At 30.1% G+C, this 18,891-nt stretch overlaps 7 protein-coding genes and 1 pseudogene across 7 annotated transcripts, besides 1 other annotated feature; 2 read left to right on the top strand and 6 right to left on the bottom strand. All coding sequences in view use genetic code 12, as the record gives it.

Moving 5' to 3' along the window:
• Nucleotides 1-56: 56 nt before the first annotated feature.
• Nucleotides 57-2,924, bottom strand: CD36_11280 (26s proteasome regulatory subunit, putative; the record flags this gene model as incomplete). The annotated part of the gene is made up of 1 exon (XM_002417724.1): nucleotides 57-2,924. The coding sequence occupies one exon, from the start codon at nucleotides 2,922-2,924 to the stop codon at nucleotides 57-59; it is 2,868 nt and encodes a 955-aa protein (XP_002417769.1).
• Nucleotides 2,925-3,455: 531 nt separating this feature from the next.
• On the bottom strand, nucleotides 3,456-4,046 carry CD36_11270 (conserved hypothetical protein; the record flags this gene model as incomplete). Its single annotated transcript, XM_002417723.1, has 1 exon — nucleotides 3,456-4,046. One exon carries the CDS (start codon nucleotides 4,044-4,046, stop codon nucleotides 3,456-3,458), a length of 591 nt encoding a protein of 196 aa, XP_002417768.1.
• Nucleotides 4,047-4,137: 91 nt separating this feature from the next.
• On the bottom strand, nucleotides 4,138-5,529 carry CD36_11260 (3-PGDH, putative; the record flags this gene model as incomplete). The annotated part of the gene is made up of 1 exon (XM_002417722.1): nucleotides 4,138-5,529. The coding sequence occupies one exon, from the start codon at nucleotides 5,527-5,529 to the stop codon at nucleotides 4,138-4,140; it is 1,392 nt and encodes a 463-aa protein (XP_002417767.1).
• Nucleotides 5,530-6,059: 530 nt separating this feature from the next.
• Nucleotides 6,060-6,516, bottom strand: CD36_11255 (annotated as a pseudogene).
• Nucleotides 6,060-6,516: a sequence feature.
• A 2,822-nt stretch (nucleotides 6,517-9,338) lies between these two features.
• CD36_11250 (kinesin, putative) lies at nucleotides 9,339-12,050 on the top strand (the record flags this gene model as incomplete). The annotated part of the gene is made up of 1 exon (XM_002417721.1): nucleotides 9,339-12,050. The coding sequence occupies one exon, from the start codon at nucleotides 9,339-9,341 to the stop codon at nucleotides 12,048-12,050; it is 2,712 nt and encodes a 903-aa protein (XP_002417766.1).
• Nucleotides 12,051-12,577: 527 nt separating this feature from the next.
• Nucleotides 12,578-14,065, top strand: CD36_11240 (conserved hypothetical protein; the record flags this gene model as incomplete). The annotated part of the gene is made up of 1 exon (XM_002417720.1): nucleotides 12,578-14,065. The coding sequence occupies one exon, from the start codon at nucleotides 12,578-12,580 to the stop codon at nucleotides 14,063-14,065; it is 1,488 nt and encodes a 495-aa protein (XP_002417765.1).
• Nucleotides 14,066-14,426: 361 nt separating this feature from the next.
• On the bottom strand, nucleotides 14,427-14,900 carry CD36_11230 (conserved hypothetical protein; the record flags this gene model as incomplete). Its single annotated transcript, XM_002417719.1, has 1 exon — nucleotides 14,427-14,900. One exon carries the CDS (start codon nucleotides 14,898-14,900, stop codon nucleotides 14,427-14,429), a length of 474 nt encoding a protein of 157 aa, XP_002417764.1.
• Nucleotides 14,901-17,885: 2,985 nt separating this feature from the next.
• Nucleotides 17,886-18,344, bottom strand: CD36_11220 (RNA polymerase II basal transcription complex subunit, putative; the record flags this gene model as incomplete). The annotated part of the gene is made up of 1 exon (XM_002417718.1): nucleotides 17,886-18,344. One exon carries the CDS (start codon nucleotides 18,342-18,344, stop codon nucleotides 17,886-17,888), a length of 459 nt encoding a protein of 152 aa, XP_002417763.1.
• Between the last annotated feature and the right edge of the window lie 547 nt (nucleotides 18,345-18,891).

The following is an 18,891-nucleotide window of genomic DNA, read 5'->3' as shown; positions in this document are numbered from 1 at the left end:
TATTTATGATCATTTCAATCTATACATTTTGTGACAATATTTATTTATTTATTTATTTATTCGTCATCTTGCTGCAAATCTTCACCACTCAATGTAAATGGTTCGGGCACTGGTGCTTCAGTGATATTCAATTGTCTGACTGTCTTGATAAACTCAACTTTCTCTTCTGGTTTGTTATCTTCCAATACCACTATACCACTCAATCCACGATACTTTCTTACTGGAACAAACCTATCGTCTTTGATAAAAGAAATAAAATTAGATTGTACTGGTAATACTCTAGACAAATTTGAAATTTTGTAGGGATTTCTGGCATAACGAACAGTTACTGGTTCATCTGAAGTTGGCTGTTTTTTCGTTTCTTTCTTTTCATCATCATTATTAGTTTCCTTTGCTTCAACTTTTGGTTTCGTTTCTTCGTCAACATCCATCTTATCTTCAGCTTTGATATCACCACCTTCTTTCTGAGATTGTTTCTTTTTAGCTCTAGTTTTAGCTTTAGCAGTTGTCGATAACACGGCTGTGGCCAATTTGTCTGGTTGCTTCTCTTTGGCCTCTTCTACTTTTGGAGGATATTGGAAATATTCTGGATTGGCGTGACAATTCAATTCAAATTTAGGGGCCTTCAAATCTTGTCCTCTTACACCAATGATCGAAGTAGGAGCAAATGATAAAGATAAGAAATGAGCCAATGGGAACCAGTACCATGATTGCACAAATAATGTCAAACCAACAATTGCCTTTGTATTCAACGTGTTTGTTTGCGAGTTTTCCAAATTTATGGTTGAGTTTCTTCCTCCTGCATCTATTATACCTTGTGCCAAAGTAGCTCCAAATTTAGCCAATGCATCTTCATGCTTGTTTTTGATAGTATCTGCGTATTGCTTAGTGAATTCTTTAACCTTTGGATAAATAAATTCATTTTGTTGAATCAAAATCATAGAACTAGCCATTAATGCACCTTGCCTTACAAAATCAACGGCATCTTTAGTCAATGGCTCTAATACTTCAATTGCAGCAGGATAAGCTCTTCCAGCACAAGATATACCTAGCGCTAAAGCAGTACCATATCTTACATGAGGGTTATGCGATTGTGATAACAATTTAACAATTTGTGGTGCTGCGGTGTAATCACGAATAAGTACGAAACCCAAACTCAAAACCGAAGCTCTTCTGACATCATCACTTGGATCGGAAACAGCAAAATGTAATAATTTTTTAATAGCATTGTTGTTTCCTGTACCAGCATAAGCCAAGGCAATAGTGAATGCACCTCCATATCTCAAAATCGACGATTCTTCATTCATCAATTCATCAATAATTTGATCAGCTTTTTCTTCACGTCCATAACTCAACAAGGCAATACCAATAGCTAAACCTCGAATGATATTTTCGTGTTGAGTTTCCAAGGCATAAGTTAACATATCATTGATAGCCTCTTCGTTTCCTGAGCCCAACATTACTAACCCCATACTCAAAGCAGCAGCCTGGGATGAAATTGCTGAATCAGAATACAACACAACTTTCAAGGATTCGTAAAGACTTTCACTTTTTGAACCCATACCAGCAACACCAGCACCCAAAGCTGCCCCATGCAATTGAATATCAATATCATTTGAGCCTGCTGCATTACCATTTTGGTCAATAAATGATTTCAAAGTTTTAATGACTTCTCTACCATGGCCAGCAAAGATTAATCCAAGGGCAAATAAGGAACCACCTTTGTTATTGGCTGAACCAGATGATCCTGGCAAATATGGTTTCAATATAGTACGTCCTTGTGACAAATTACCTTTATGAATAACACCCAATGCTGCAGTAGCGGAAAACTTGGACCAATTGGTTGCTCTACCAAGCCATTCCAAATTTTTTCTAAAGAATGAATCATCAGTAGTACCAGCATGCATAAAAGCATTGGCAAATGTGACTGCTGAATGGAAAATCGAGCTTCTGCCATCTAACAAGTTCTTGGTCTTGTTCAAAATAGTGATATCGGCATTATTATTTTTGAATAAAAATGTATTGTCCAAATCACAAGTTGGCACTCCAGATAATATATTCAAAATTTTCTTCAAACTTCCAGTTTCAGATTCTGTGGTGTTGTTGGACAATTTTTCCATCACCAAATCCAATAATTCCTGAGAAGCAGCATTGACTAAATCAAATGCTGCTTGGTAAGCAATTAAATCTTCATTTTGGTTTATCAATTCTTGGAATAGTTTGACAGCTAATTCAGAGTCGTTCAATTGGACAATGATTTTAATGATGGTGAAAAAATCTTGATGCTTTTTCAAAGACAATAATAAAGATATCAAGGAATTCAATACTTGTACTCTAAAATTAGTGTTGCTAACAGTGTTATTAGAACAAACCAATACATAATTAATCAAATTTAAAGCTTGCTCTTCATTATTCTTTATTTGATCTTGTAAAATGGATTCAACTAAATCTAATCGATAACTTTCCAAGGCAACTCCTAATGACAATTTTATTTCGTTGGTTTTCAAACATTTGTCCAACATTTTTTCAAAAATGCCAGTCAAACGAATATCAATATTTGTTGTTGGATCATTGAATTTTTGTTGAGATAATGAGTTGTACAAATTGATACATTGACTTACAATGGTTTCCATATATTGAGATTTTTCTTCCAAATTAAATTCTTTGCCAGCATATAATGCATATTTAACAGCAGCATCGAAATCTCCTAAATTGTAATAAACTTTCGATATAACCAAAGCTGCCAATTCTTTCCTATCAAATGAATCATCTTCATATAACTCTTCCAATTCAACAATATTATTAGCAATCTCGGCCCATAATTGATCAACAACTTGATTCAAAGATGATAAGGCATACGATTTTAAAGTTGAATCGGGTTCTCCCAATAATGCCAAATATGGTGCTGCAGATACCAATGCCATAGTTCACTTGTTAAAACTTTTTACTGAATTTGGGAATATAACAAAAAAACAAACTAATTAATTGGAGGGGGAAACCAAAATATGAAATAGAAATATGGATTTAAGATTGTTTCCAAGTCAAATGTAATTGTGAAATTAGAAAGGAAAACGTAAAAGGAAGAAAAAAAAAAAAAAAAAGAAAATTGTTGTTAATAAAACTTTGGGTGTTGCCACCAAAATTTGATGAACAAGAGAGAATATCTTTGCTTGGGTTTAAAGAGAGAGAGAGACAGAGACAGAGAGAAAGAGAAAAAAAAAAAAATTTGAGAACTTGAATGTTGCTTGTTTTGTGGTGTTAAATATTGGTGACACTGTATACAGGAATTGCAAAAAAATACTCCTCCCCATAAAGAAGCAAACTGATTAAAGCTAATAACTAAAGATCATATACATGGTCAAATAAATATATATATATATATATGTATATTTGTGCTAGTAAATTATACAGTCACACAATAAGAGTATTTCTAGATAGATTGATGAAACGGTTTTTCAAGCTACGATATTTGTAATATGCTTTATAGATTGATTAGTGGCAGTATTTCTATTTCTTTCTAATTCTGTTGATTGATCAAAATAAACAAATTGGTCATCACTATAATGAAGATCCTTTGAAATCACCAGTGGTACTTTATCTGATTCTAGTTGTACTTTTGATTTTTTGGAGAATTTTTTGAAACACCATTTTTGAATTGTAGCGGCTAATTTTTGGCTCTTGCTATTGAAATTGTTTGCAATTTTTAATTTGTCTCCCATATTATGATGATGACTTGATGTGGTAGTAGTAATAAAGTCACTTTTATGGATGTCAAAAAATGAATCTATTGAAGTAGAATGACTGACTGTAGTAAATTCTGTATCACCATCATCATCGTCATCGTCTAAATATGATAATTCTAAAAGTAGAAACCGATTGTCAATGATATCTTGCATGGTGGTTAGGATTACCAATTCTTGAAATAAATATATGGAAAGTGAGTCGAAATCAAAGCGTTTAGAAAACAGAGGAGGAAGAAGAAGAAGGGTATTGTAAAGATTAACTTTTCTCTTTAAGTTTTCAGTTTTTTTTTTATTCATAAACATATTGGTATAATAAAAAAATTTCTATAGACTAAAAATAAAAGACATACATTATCAACTTAACTAATAACCAAGATTATACAAATAATTCAATTTAATATAACAAACGAGTAGCAATCTTATAAGGAGTTTGTTCTAATTGCTCATACAATGACTGTATATCACTGATATCAACATCAGAAATATCGGCCATCAAGTAAGCAATCTCACCTTGGGAATCTGAGAATTGTTTCTCAATATTATGATTGGACAAGATATTGTTGACGGTTTTCAACACACCAGGAACGTTTTGATGGATGTATAATACTCTGACAACATTTTGTTGATCCAAATCCAATGGTCTCAATGAAACTTCTGGGAAGTTGACGGCACCTTGAGAAGCACCTTCGTTGATGTATTTGGTCAAGGCATTACCGACTTCAATACCAATAGCAGATTGAGCTTCTTCAGTAGACCCACCAATATGTGGAGTCAAAATCACATTTCTTAATGAACATAATTCACTAGCCCAGTCATTCAAACTGTCACTAAATAAACCTTCACCATTCTTTGCTGGTTCATTTGGGTAGACATCCAAAGCAGCACCAGCAATTTTTCCGGCTTTCATAGCTTGAACCAAAGCTGGAATATCAACAACAGTACCTCTAGAAGCATTTATAACGTAAGCACCATCTTTCATAGCGGCAAATTGTGGTGCACTCAACAAGTTCTTGGTTTCTGGAGTGGCTGGGACGTGCAAAGTGACGAAATCGGCTCTTTTCAACAATTCATCTAAACTTTCAACTTGTTTGGAGTTACCCAAGGACATGATAGTTAAAACATCGTAATAAATAACATTCATACCCATGGCTTCAGCCAAGACAGATAATTGAGAACCAATATGACCATAACCTACAATACCTAAAGTTTTACCTCTGATTTCCCAACATTTGGCACTGACTTTATTCCAAGTTCCAGTGTGTAATTCAATTGAACGATCACCCAATTGTCTGGCCAAAGTAATGATTTCAGCAATGACTAATTCAGCAACTGATCTAGAATTTGAAAATGGAGAATTGAAAACTGCGATACCGGACTTGGCAGCAAATTCCAAATCAACTTGATTGGTACCAATACAGAAACAACCAATAACCACCAAATTTTTAGCAGCTTTAAGGATTTTTTCTGTCAATTTGGTTTTCGATCTAATACCAATTGCATGAACATCTTTAATTTTTTCCAATAATTCATCTTCTGGTAATGATGATTTATAAAATTCAACTTGATAACCTTGATTTTTGAAAATATTTATGGCAGTTTGATTAACATTTTCCAATAATAAAATCTTGATATCACCAGTTTTGAAAGGTTTTAAAGCTTTAGCTGGTTTACTTGGGACATATTGACTTAAGAATGATTGAGTTGGTGATGTAGAAACAGCATTTGGAGATCCTGATAAATTCAAGGCTTGTTGAAATGAATTAACAATTTGTTGAGGTGATGACATAGCTATGTGTGTGTAGGTTATTCAAAATCAAAATCAAAAGAAAACAAAGAAAATTGATACTAATTTGTTAGAAACTGAATTGACTTTATTAAAGAAAAGAATAGTAGAAAAAGTTTTGAAAAATTATCTCACAACAAAATAATCATCGATCGATCATTTTCTCATCCAATTTTGATTTTTTTTTTTTTTTTCTTCTGTCAAATGAATGAGTAATTAACGTGTTGCCCCCTTCGTAAATGTTGGTGTATAATGATATCACGTGATAACTGGTGATTTCTTGATGAAAAATTTTTCTTAATTAATTTGCTATTAATTAATTAGACAAAGTGAGTCAGACCAGTTTGCAATTTGTTATTTTAGTTTGTATATTTGGAGGGTTGATATAAATAGTAATATTAGCTAGTCAAAGTTTGTAATCAGCTGGTATATGGCTGCAAAGTTCTTGATTAGATAAAGAAAAATCCTAATATTAGACTCTGGCTGGGAGATTGCCAATTGCAGATTTTTGACTTCTTTGAATTCAAGTAAAAAAAAAAAAAATATATGCGCACGTGATATTATGTAAGCAAACCAAAACTTTTTTTTGTTTAAGAGTACACGTCCTTTTTTTTTTGCAATATCATCATCATCATTATTATTGAATTAGACGACGATAATAGGCTTGAAGTAAACACAAAAATCTTGTTCCCCCTTTTTTTTTTTTTTCAAGGGAATGTTTCTCTTGTGTATTTTAATAATCTGCTTATAAGGGATAAGGTACTCCTTTAAAAAAAGAGAAAATACAAAATTAGAGCAAAAATTCGTTCCTGTTTTAAATGCAACTAATTAACAAGCTTACTTAGAGAGAGAGGGGGACGCGTGGATTAAACCTAAGAGTTTGTAAGGTCAGTTGAGAAAACTCGGGTATTGATTGGCTTTAACGGTAAGCCCGCCAAGTAATTGCTATAAAATAATATAGAATGCAAAGCACTTAATAATGAGTTTCAGAAGAAAATGCTACTATCATGATGAAAGTCTGGACAAAGATCGGCATTAGAGAAAACAAGAAGAAGATGAAAGAATCACTTCATATTTCAGAAAAGAAATCTTGGTTTAGTAGGTTTTACATATAAAGATTCGTTAATAATGGAAAATAAAAAAGAATCATTGCTGCGGTATGTATGTATGTATGCAAAAAATAACAAACATAAAATCTCATGACGATAATTCGAATTCACCCTGACAACGGTGAACCCAACAAAGAATAAAAGAGAACAATAAAGGGAAACCAAAAGAGTTGAAAAATGAAACGTTAGCTAGTTAACTGCCTGGTACTATAATATAAAGCCTCGAGATTTTGGTTAGTTGTTCATACAACAATCAATTAGTTTAGATGTTATTGTTTGAGGTTTGTGGTGTTTGGGTTTAAAAAAAAAAAAAAAAGAAAGATAGCGATAACCAAAACATGTTTCAGTTATACCGTTGAGTTGGAGAAATAAAAACTAGTAAGAATATGGCTATTTTCGTCATTTGAAACTTTGACACTGGACCATCCACTATTGAAATAGGAAATTATCTTGACAAAGAAAGTTAATTTTGATTTGATTTCTTCAATAGGATTGTTCTTTGTATTACTATCAAGCCATGAACTGACTGACTAAATTTAAAATTAATTCCCAAATAAAAATCTAAAAATCCCAAAAGACAATAGGAACACAACAAGAAGTATTTTTTTTTTTTGTTGGTGGTGGTGATCCTTAATTATGCATATACTAAATGCATAAGTAAATAAGCCATACATTCAGTTAGTTAATTAATTAGATTATCAAGGGTTTGCATCCCCCCCCTCTCTTTTTGTAACCTCTACAGATTCATCGTTGTCAGAATTCAGAAGTTAGTTCCATCTAAAGCAAAGACAAACTACTAGCTAACAATTAATTCTATTAAAGAAGCATTGCTAGCCACATTTAAGATACTATATTGGTGGAAAATAGAATAAATTCATATTCATCAGACTCACTTTTTAACAGGACCAAATAATAATAAAAGTATAATTAATCAACACAAACCAATTGTTTAAAACAATATTTGTGAGTTTTTTTAAAGTTTTGGACTTTCTTTCTATTGGCCAATTCAGTACAGGTTTTTGTCCAGTTTATTTTTATTCATTTCTACAACAACCTTTTCTCTTTGATTCTTATTTGTAAATTTTGCAAACAAAAAAAAAACCTCTACAAATTTTCCAATTCTCTATCCATTTGTTTTTTTTTTTTTTTTCATACCTCTACTGGTGTTGCAAAACTGTTGATTTCATTGGTTTTGAAAGACAATTAAATACTCCAATTTGACAAGGCGACTACTCGACTGATTTTAGTGCAAACCTACCTACAACAACCTATCAACGCAATTCTTTCTTCCTTCCAACACTGTCAGGTGGATCTAGAATATTTTGTGGTTGTAAAAACAAGTTCCATTTTTTTTTTTTTTTACACGCGTGTATTTTTCCACTTCAGACTAGTTTGTGTGCATCTAATAAATTACATTCCCTGTGATATCCCTCCCCCCTTGATTTAAGCCCAGTTCATATCTTGGCACTACTTGATTACTGGATCATTCCTATAAGAAGTGGATAATAGTTTTCAAAAAGTGTCAAAATACCAAGTTAGTTATTGAGTTTGTGTGTTACTAAATTACAACTACAACTATTCAATTAGCACGTCACAATTTTAACATCATCATCACACTCGAAATAATAAAAGACCTCATAATCTTTGTGTTACACGACAAGTGTTCTGAAAAATAATAATAATATTATTTATTTATTTGTTTATTACTTTTCGTTTTATCTCAAAGTTCAATTCAAAACGAGAAAACGAGAAAACGAGGAGCAAAGGGCGAAGAATTCTTTTCTAAAACAAGCCAGATTAATAAACAACAACAACAACCGTATATATAATTGAAGACAATTAGAGAATATATATACAATTGATAATCATTCAGATTTGTTAATTCCTCCCCCTCCTCCTGCTCAAGAGTCTACGTTTTAGTTCTTTTTTTTTTTTTCATACAACCAACCTTTTTTTTTATATTTTTGCTTGTCTGTCAATCGGTTAGGTTTTTTTTCTTTTCTTTCCTTCCTTCATAATTGAGGTATTATAATTCTGATAAAGTCCGGATTTCCAGCAAAGTACCAGCACAGTGATTACAATAGGTGAAGAAATACTGGATTGTTCACATCATCAAAGAATACACAAAGATAAATTTAAACTATACAATTGGGAGGAAAAAAAAAAAGAGAGAGTAAGACAAACAATAACCAGTAAACATAAACAATAAATTGGGCGGGACGCACATTACACGAAAAGAGACAAAAAAAAAAAAGAAGAGAAAATTATTTTTGGTAAGATTGCATATTGTTTTTCTTTTTTTTTTTTTTTTTTTCCATACAACCACAACTACAACTACATCAAAAATTTATATTAATATAAACCAGAATCTTCTGGGATTTTGATTAACTTTATAAAAACAAAAAGTCCATTTTGTTCATAACCTAGTGGTGATTTTCCCAAAATTTTTTTTTTTTTAATTTATCGATTTTTACGTTCTTTCCCCAGTACATATCATTTATAAAAGTTTTCACTCATCCAATTTCGTGTTTTTGTTTTGATTTGGGTTTTTTTTTTCTATCAACTCAGACGAGAGAAGTATTGGATTTCAAAAAAACATTTCGCAACAAAAACTTTCAAGAACCATTGTGCATTCAACAACACTTCCAACCTAATCACTAAATAAATAAGACCAATAAATACCAGAATCTCCTTAATCTAATCATGTCAAGCGTACATTCAAAATCATTTGATGGGGATCTTACTTTGCATCGAAGTGTCGAATATTACGATGATTCCATAAATAGTCCTGGGTTGCCATTCAATTACTTGGCTCCATCACAAGTCAGAGGGTCTACATTTATAATGGATTCTAACATCTCCACTATTAATAACATCAAAGTTATCTGTCGATTTCGACCTGAAAATGAAAAGGAACTACAAAAGGGTAAACTGATTGTTGAATTTCCAAACACTCAAACTGTGACATTATATGGGAAGGATTACACAACCCATTATTCCTTTGACAGAGTGTTTTCCCCTGAAGCAAGTCAATTGGATATCTATCAATTTTCTATTGCTGAAACAGTGGACGATTTAATAAATGGATACAATGGTACTGTCTTGGCATATGGTCAAACTGGGTCAGGTAAATCGTATACCATGTTGGGTGCATCACAATTGCTGGATCCTAATTCAAAAGGTATTATACCTAGAATATCGCATGAAATATTTGAGAGGATTTCTGCCAATGAATCAGTATCATCTGAGGTTGAATATTCTGTGTGTGTTTCATTCATGGAAATTCATATGGAGCAAATTCGAGATTTGATTGATGTCGTCAATAATGAATTTGATCACAAGTTTACTATACATGAAGATAAACTGAATGGTATATATGTGAAGGGACTAGCTACCAGACTGGTTACCAATGAATTGGAACTATTAAATATACTTTCTGAAGGGTTAAAATATCGGTCTATATCGTCGACTCAAATGAATGAAGAAAGTTCACGGTCACATACAATTTTCCAAATTAAATTAACTCAAAAGCATATGGAGACAGAAGTGATTAAACGATCAAACTTATTTCTTGTTGATCTTGCTGGTAGTGAAAAAGTTGACAAGACCGGTGCCCAAGGTCAAACATTGGAAGAAGCAAAAAAAATCAATTCATCATTATCGGCATTGGGTAATGTTATAAATGCCTTAACTGATGGGAAATCAACTCATATTCCATATAGGGATTCCAAATTGACTCGTATTCTACAGGAATCCATTGGTGGTAATTCAAGAACTTCATTAATTATCAATTGTTCACCATCATCATTCAATGAGTTAGAAACTTTATCGACCCTTCGATTTGGTACTAGAGCCAAATCAATTAAGAATAGTGCCCATGTAAACACTGAATTAAGTACTGCATCTTTGAAGAATCGAATTACTCAATTGGAAAAGATGAATCAAAGCAATCAAGCTTATATTAAGCAATTGGAAGATGAATTATCATCGTACCGTTCAGAACCTCATTCATCACCACTGATGTTCTCAATGATGAGAAATAGTACTGCCACCACAACTAGTATTGCCACTTCTTTGGCCACTAAACCCAGCACATTCCAATCTCGATTACCAATACCATCTACAGTGTCAATTATATCGTCACCACCACCTAGTCTTGCGAGAAATAGTCATATGAGTGATGAATTAGATCGTCGTGATAAAAAAATTGAAGAATTGGAGAATGTGATATTGAATTTGAAGATGCAAAATTTGAAAACTTCTCATCAAGAAGAAAGTAAATTATTTTCATTGGAAAATTCTTTGCAAAATATCAGTAATAAGTTGAATGAAGTTGAATTGGTTAATATTAATTTAAGGAAACATTTATTAATTAGTGAAAAGATTATTGAGAGTAGAGATAATAAAATCAATAAATTGAAATTATCTTTAAAAGAACAACAATTATTAATTTCTCGTGAGACGTTAGGATTTAGAAATAGATTAGGAGAAATTCAACTGAAATTAGAAGATTTGAATAAATATAAAGAAGAAGAAATGAGTATTAAACGAGAAACATTATTATTACAACGTCAACAAAGTATTGGTGGAGTTAGCAGTGCTGGCACTGGTACTGGATTTGGAGGTGGACTAGACATTATGCAAAGGTCTGGTACAACTTCTACTGATGATATTCAAAGTATATCGGCATTTAAACCTGATCCAGAATTAATTGACAATATGTATGATGATGGCAGAAGTGAAATAGAAGAAGATAATCAACATCATCAATATCAACAACAACAGCAACAACAACAACACTTTGATGGTGCTAGTCATAACCATGATGATGAAGAGGAAGAAGAAGGAGGAGAAGATCATTCTAATACATTAATCAATAGAAGTTCTGATAGTCAAATATCCAAAAATGGTTCATTGAGATTGGGTAATGATATAGATAAAGAATCACTTCAAGAAGGTTTCTCAATCTATTCATCCAAAAAATTAGATGATGAATATGATGGCAAGCCACCACTATCACAACCACCATCACAGCAACAAAGATTAGCAGCTAGTGCTAGTTTTGGAAATTATAAGAATGGACATAATGGTATTTTGAATTTCCAACAAGAATATCTTTCAATCAATGAATTTTTAAAAGAAAGTAGAAGAAGATCTTTAATGATTGCTAATCCAACTACTAATTTCACACCATCAACTATTCCATCACCAGCACAACAACCTCGTATATTATCAGATGTCGATAGTTCAGATACTTCAGGAATGTTTGGTAGTGGTAATAGTAATGGTGGTGGTGATGATGGCACTACATCATTATCAAAATCACAAAAACATAAACGTAATCATAGTTCTGGAGGGTTAAATTTGAAAATTGTTAAACCATTAAAATCAGCTGCTTCTTTAGGAATTTTCTAAAATTGTTGTTTGATTGAAACTTAAATTGAACAATAAATATTAATGATATTGGGATTGATTCTTTTTGTTGTATGTGTGTGTGTGTGTGTTTGTTTTTGTATTTTTTTTTAAAGAAGGACTTGTTTGTTTACTTACCTGCTTGCTTTTTATTTTTAAATTTGTTAGTTTACTATAGTTTGTTTTGATTTTGATTTTGATTTTTTTTTAGGTAGTATTTCTTTCTTGTTTGATAATTGTCAAATGTGTTTCATTAGAATACTGTTTCTTCACCCTTATTATATATATATATATATTGCAAATAAATAGATTGATTAGGATATTTTCTTTTTTTTTTTTTTATTTGTTCTTTCATTTATATATATATTATTATTATTAGTCTTGTTGACATTAGTAAACCTCAATTTGTAATTTGAAGTTCACCATTTTTTTTTTCTTTTGCAACACATACATGTAAGAAAAAAATTAATTTCAACCACCTGTTAGAAGTTCTGCAAAGCCATTGAAAAAGTGATAGCACAATTATCATCATGAGAATGTTGTTACAGCTGCTGCTGCTGTTGTTGTTGCTGGTGGTGGTGGTGGTGGTGTTTGTTGATTTTTGTTCAAGTGTCCAAATAATACCAATTGATTATATCAATAATGTTGTTAACAATTATAATTATCAATCAAACTTAAGGGATATTGGTACAAGTAGTAATGTTAATGTTAATGTTTTCTATAATAATAATGATAATGATAATGATAAATTACATCATTCATCACCAATTACAAATCAAGAAATAATTCAATATTTTACAATTATTGATAAATTCAATAATGATAAACAATTATTATTTATTTGTCGGTATTTTTTAAATCAAGAACATTTTTTAAATTCAAATTATTTACATGAATTAATGACAATTAAAAATGTTGATATTACAACTAATGATACTCAAAGTAGTGGTGGTGATGGTGGTGGTGATGGTGGTAACCATATTAGTAATGATAATGTTTTCCATGTTTACGCAAATCCTAAAAAAATGTTTCCAACTAGTAATGCAAAGACAAGAGTTAATGAGAATTCAAATACTATTATTCGTTTCAATGAAACTAATTCTACATTTTTCATAATTATAAATTCCAATGTTAATAATTTATCTGATTTTATTGAATTAATTGAAGTTGATTTCCAAAATTATAATTATTTATCATTTAATCATAATGTATCGAAATTAATAAATTCCAATTCTATTAATAATGTTAATATTAATGATAAATTCAATCCTTTGAACAATAGAGTTAATAGTTTTGGTTTGAGTAACAAGAATGCAATTCCATTGAGTGGTTGTTTAAAAATGAAGAATAGTACTTCATTTTCAATCACTATACTCAAAGCCAAAGGTAAATCTGGACAATTATTATCCACACCATTGAATTTTTTCATTGGAGGAAATTTCTTATTATTATTAGGGATAAATATTGATTTAGGATTGAATGGGATTAATTTAAGTAAATATCATAGTCATACTATCACTTGTCGTGGTGGTAATGGTGATGGTAGTGATGGTGGTAGTGGTGATGGTAATGTCACATCAGCAAGTAGAATTGAATTTGATAATAAATTAATAAACACCAAATCAGAAAGAATAGAAGGAGAAATAATACAAATTTTACAACCAATTAATAAAAATATTATATCATTACCCAAATCAAAATATCGATTAATTAAAATTGAACCAAACATAAGTTATCAACAACAAATATCTTTCATTGGTTTTAAGAAATTTCATAAATATATTTCATATAAAAAGAATAAATCAAAGGTGGGAAATGTGGGAAATAATGTCAAGTATGAATTCAATTATATAACTACTCCTTGGAAGAAATTATTTACTAATGGATTCAAACAAGATTTAGGAATAATTTTATTTCTTGATGATAATGATAATGATGATGATGATGATAATAATATTAAGAATAATGTTCCTTATTGTGAATCAAGACCTGAATATTTACAATGTAATGTGTTTTAAACGAACAAATCAAATCAAATTAAATCAAATCAAAAACTTAAGAAAGAGTATAATATATCGGTATTTCCAAAAAAAAAAAAAAAACAAATAAACAACTGGAGTTTATAATGGTACATACTTTATATATATTCTAAATTAAAACTAGAGTTAAAAAGAGACAGGGAGAAACAAATTAATAAAACACGATTGGTAAACAAATACCAAAGAATTAAAAAAAGAAAGAACAAGGAGATAAAAAAAAAAAAAAAGATTTCATTATTATTAAGATTATTTTTTTTTTTTTTTTTTTTGGTTGTTTCAATTAAGTGAAATGAAAATGGATTAATTGGTAATGCCTAATCTATTTCTTTTCTTTTCTTTCTTACACATCACAAAAGGCGGTATATAACACCACTAATTCAAGAGCAGCAGTTTGACCATCATCTAATACAGTATGAGTATGTTTAGTTGAAGTAGAATAAACTCCTTGAGGAACTTCAACTTTAATTTCTGTTGAGAAACTAGTTGGTAAAGCTGAGAAAGATAAACTAGATTCTAAAGATGATTTATCATTACCATTAGTTGTTGTTGTTGATGATGTTGTTGTATCAGATGATTTTTTTGTTCCTGATAAAACAGCTGGATTAGTAACAGTACTGGCAAGAACAGTAGTGGTTGTTAATTTACCATTTTCATCAGTGAAAATATATTCTGTGGCATAAATATCTTCTTGTAATCCAACCGTGGTGGTAGCAGTGACATAAGGTGTGGTGGTGACAGTAGTGGTTATATCAGCTGATCTAACTAATCCAAATAATGATAATAAAACAAGGGAGTAAATTTTAGAGCTAAGCATCTTTTTTTTTTTTTATTATTATTATTGAAGGTATTTCTGAATTGATTGGAAGTCAAAAAAAAAAAAAATGAAAAAAAAATTTAGGATTAAGGAAAGTGTGAAAGTGTGAAGGGGGGGAGGAGGGAGGGGGATATTGGGTATAGTATATAATTTGGGTGCGAAAACTGGATGGAATTCTTTTGGGCAATGAATAACAATTTAAAAAGAACAACAAAAACAAAAAGTTATTTGCTAAAATACATAATACCAGAGGATTATAGCTTTTATTTATATTTTCCAATTGACATGATAATAATAATAATAATAAGTATTTATTGTTATAGAGAATTGCAAATAAAAATAGAACAAAAACTAAATTCGACCAAACAAGAAACAAGAAACAAGAAACAAGAAAAAACGTACAAGCAGCAAAATTCAACCAGAAATAAAAGAATTAATCATCATGATTAAAATCACAAAATAGAAAAACAATGTAATCTTTAAAACGAGGACTAAAAAAATTGTAAAAGAAATAATGAAAATTCAACCGTATTAGTATACAATATTTACAATTGTCGAAAGGAGGAGAGAGGAGCAAGGAGAGAGAGAGAAAGAGAGAGAGAAAAAGGCGATTGGATAGAAAGAATAATACAATGAAGTGAAAAAACCATAATTCTAGATTATTTTTACTGGCTAGTTTCTATTGTTTATTATACAATTTTAGTGATTCAATTTGGTGTTAAATCGTATTGTCGTAGATTTTCAGTCATTGTTGTAGTAAAATATTTGCATAGTAGTAGCAGCAACAGTGGTGGTGGTGGTGGTGGTTGTAGTTTTTTTTAGTTTGCGTTACAAAATTAAAATTAAAATTAAAATTAAAATTAAAAATTGCATCGCGGTTTTTGAAATGAATGAAATAAACATCCAAACACACAAAATGCAATTAATAACTGAAAAGAATGAAGAACGGTTTACGCAAAACTAGGAAAAAAAAAAGAAAAAGAAAATCATACGAATAAAAGAACTCTCGTATATCTGGTGATGATGATGATAACGATGGCATAATTATATAGGAGATAGAATTTTATAGGATCATTAAGTCTTTTGATAATAATATAATACTTCAACGGAATTAAGACAGTAATTATTATTATCTTCAACAACTGTATACTTGTCCCCAATATAATTTTTAATTTAATAAACTCCTTACAATATTAAGTAACTAGCTCAACAACAACAACAACACCAACAACAACACCATCTGGAATATTGGAATCTGAATTATAGAATAATAACAAAATATTGTTTAACTCGTGGTGCGTCATTTCGGTATCTGGCTATTACCGAATTGGGATTTAGCACGTACATATTTTTTTTTTTTTTTTTCTTTCTTCTCTTTTCATCCAAGCAAAACTTCAATAATAATCTTTTTGTGTGTATATACAATAGAACAGATTCTATTTCTATTTCTATTATCCTAGATGCTAGATTCTAGTTATTGCGTTTATTGGGGGAAGGGGGAGGAGGGAAGTGAGACTTTGTTGTTATTGAATCTGGTGTATTAATTGTTTTTTTTTAAAAAAAAAAAAAAAAACTCTACGTAATCCAAAAACAACGGGAAAAATCACCCAATTTCAATTCTTAAATTGAATTGAATTATAAAAAACAAACTCTTTTAATTCAAAAGTATACAAACAAATTCACAACTAACCATCATTGATTCAGCCAAGTAATTGAACAAGATTTTTACATTTGAAATAATGGGAAAGAATCATATGTAGACCAAGCATGAGTGTGTACTGTTCAATTCAATTCAAACTTGATTTGATTTGATTTGATTTGGCTTTAACCAGCCCACTTTTTTTTTTTCTTTCTTTCTTTCTTTCTTTTTTTCTCTTTTTGGGTCTTGTCTATTTAATTGCAACCAGCTAATAATACATCAATTGCTATTCCATTACAAATGGTTTTTACGGATCATATCAAATCAAATCAAATCAAATCAAATCAGATTAATGTAAATCGATAATAAATCAAATTTTAAGAAAGACAGACAGACAATCTTCCGTATAATTGTTTGTTACCATAAAATGAAATGCGATATACTTCAGCAACACTACAATGTAAACACAACAACTTCAACTACCAAAGTAATAAATAACTAGTAATTGGTTATGAAGGGGAAGAATATATATTGGTACTGGGAATAGTGGTATCATTGTTTACTAATAATAACTGTTGTCTTCTCATATATCCGTATGTATAGGTAAAATTGTTGGACAAAATAGTATAATGGTTATGTAACAACCACAAATCTTTTTTAATCAAATTTGAAAAACGAATAAATGCAATTGCTCTCAATCCATTTTCATCTCCAAATTTTCTTATAGCTATAGCAATAAGTTTGTTGTTGTTGTTGTTGTTGTTGTTGTTGTTGTTGTTGTTTTTAACTTCTTTGCGTTTGTATCTTCAAAAAACCCCCCGAGTCCGGCTTCATGTGTTAGTATGATAATGAATATTTTGTTATTGAGATTGTCATTAGTTTCTATACACAAGATATATTATTGATATTTCTCTTAATATGGTTTACATATAGTTATCAAGTATTGAAAATATCCCAACAGACAATTACCTAAGAAACTGCTATAGAATTATATAATACCATTTTTCCATAATCTAGAGAATGTTTGACACACAATTACTTACATAGTAACCGACAATTAATGAAAAGTTGAAAGTAATTTATCAGATGAATTTTGATGGTTTTTCCCTAAATTTATAACCTTTCAAAAAATCAATGCTGCACAGCTTTATTTAAGTTGTTGATTTCTGTAAATTTTATTTCCATTTCTATACTTCTTGAAGTTAAGTAATTGTCCCACAATCTCTTTTAATTTACTAACAGTTAAACTGATTTAATCAAATAGTAATCTATTTTTTGTAAAATCCTTATCATTCCAAATATGACTTGCTTATTTTTTACCCATTTTTTTTTTTCTACTGTTATTATTAATTATCATCGGTTCGTTTAATTATATCATCAACACTTTTTTCCAATTGAGGAAATTCTTGTTTCAACTTATCACTGAAAACATCACGTAATTTTTTAAACCCCAACATTTTCCCTTTTAATCGAGCATTACTTTTAGCATTAACTTCAATAAATTCTCGAGTATATATATCAGGATTTCTTCCATCTTCAATATATGAAATCACATCAATTGGTATAAGAAATTGTTTCAAATTTGTATTAGTATTTGTATCATTGGCAATGGTTGATGTTTGAGATAATTGTTGAATCAATTGATTTAATTTATTCATTAATGCTTGATTTGATTGTGGAGTTCCTTGATTATCATGAACCAATACACCTAATTCTATAAATGATTCAATTAAATTAGCAACATTATCAGCTGATTTAATCAATGGTTCATTTTCTGGTGTTGATGGTAAAGTTCCTGTAGTCATTATTAGTCAATATATATATATATATATATAAATATAAATAAATAAATAGATGACAAAATGGTAAAAAGGTGAAAAGGTTTTGTTGTAACTATTCTATAATTTTGTTAATTGGAAGAAGAAACTGATGGTAGTTATCAATATTGATTGATTGAAGTTTTAAATTAATTATAGTGAAAACTTGTGCTTGTGTGTGTGGGTCTTTTTGTTCTTGGTCGTTTGAGAGAGAGACAAAGAGAAAGAAAAGAAAGAAAGAAAGTGAGAAAAAATTTGAATTCAAAAATTTTCATTTTGCCTTGAACTTGAACTTGAACTTGAACTTGACTGCAATTTTTCCAAAATTTTGTTAATAATTTATATGTTGTTCAAATCAAACACCAACTATCAAACAATCAATCTACACTTTAATTATAACTATTATTTATTACTATCAATATAGTTTCCATAAATTGTGTGAATTTGCCCCCAATATTTCTACATATATATATATATATATTAATTTTCTAGAATTTTGGAGTTTCATTATTATATAAATTGCAAACTATCCACA

Source organism: Candida dubliniensis, chromosome 1 (assembly GCF_000026945.1).
Source record: "Candida dubliniensis CD36 chromosome 1, complete sequence".
NCBI classification, from domain to species: domain Eukaryota; kingdom Fungi; phylum Ascomycota; class Pichiomycetes; order Serinales; family Debaryomycetaceae; genus Candida; species Candida dubliniensis.
Note: the sequence above shows the minus strand (reverse complement) of the source record. Positions and strands in the feature narration are given on the sequence as shown.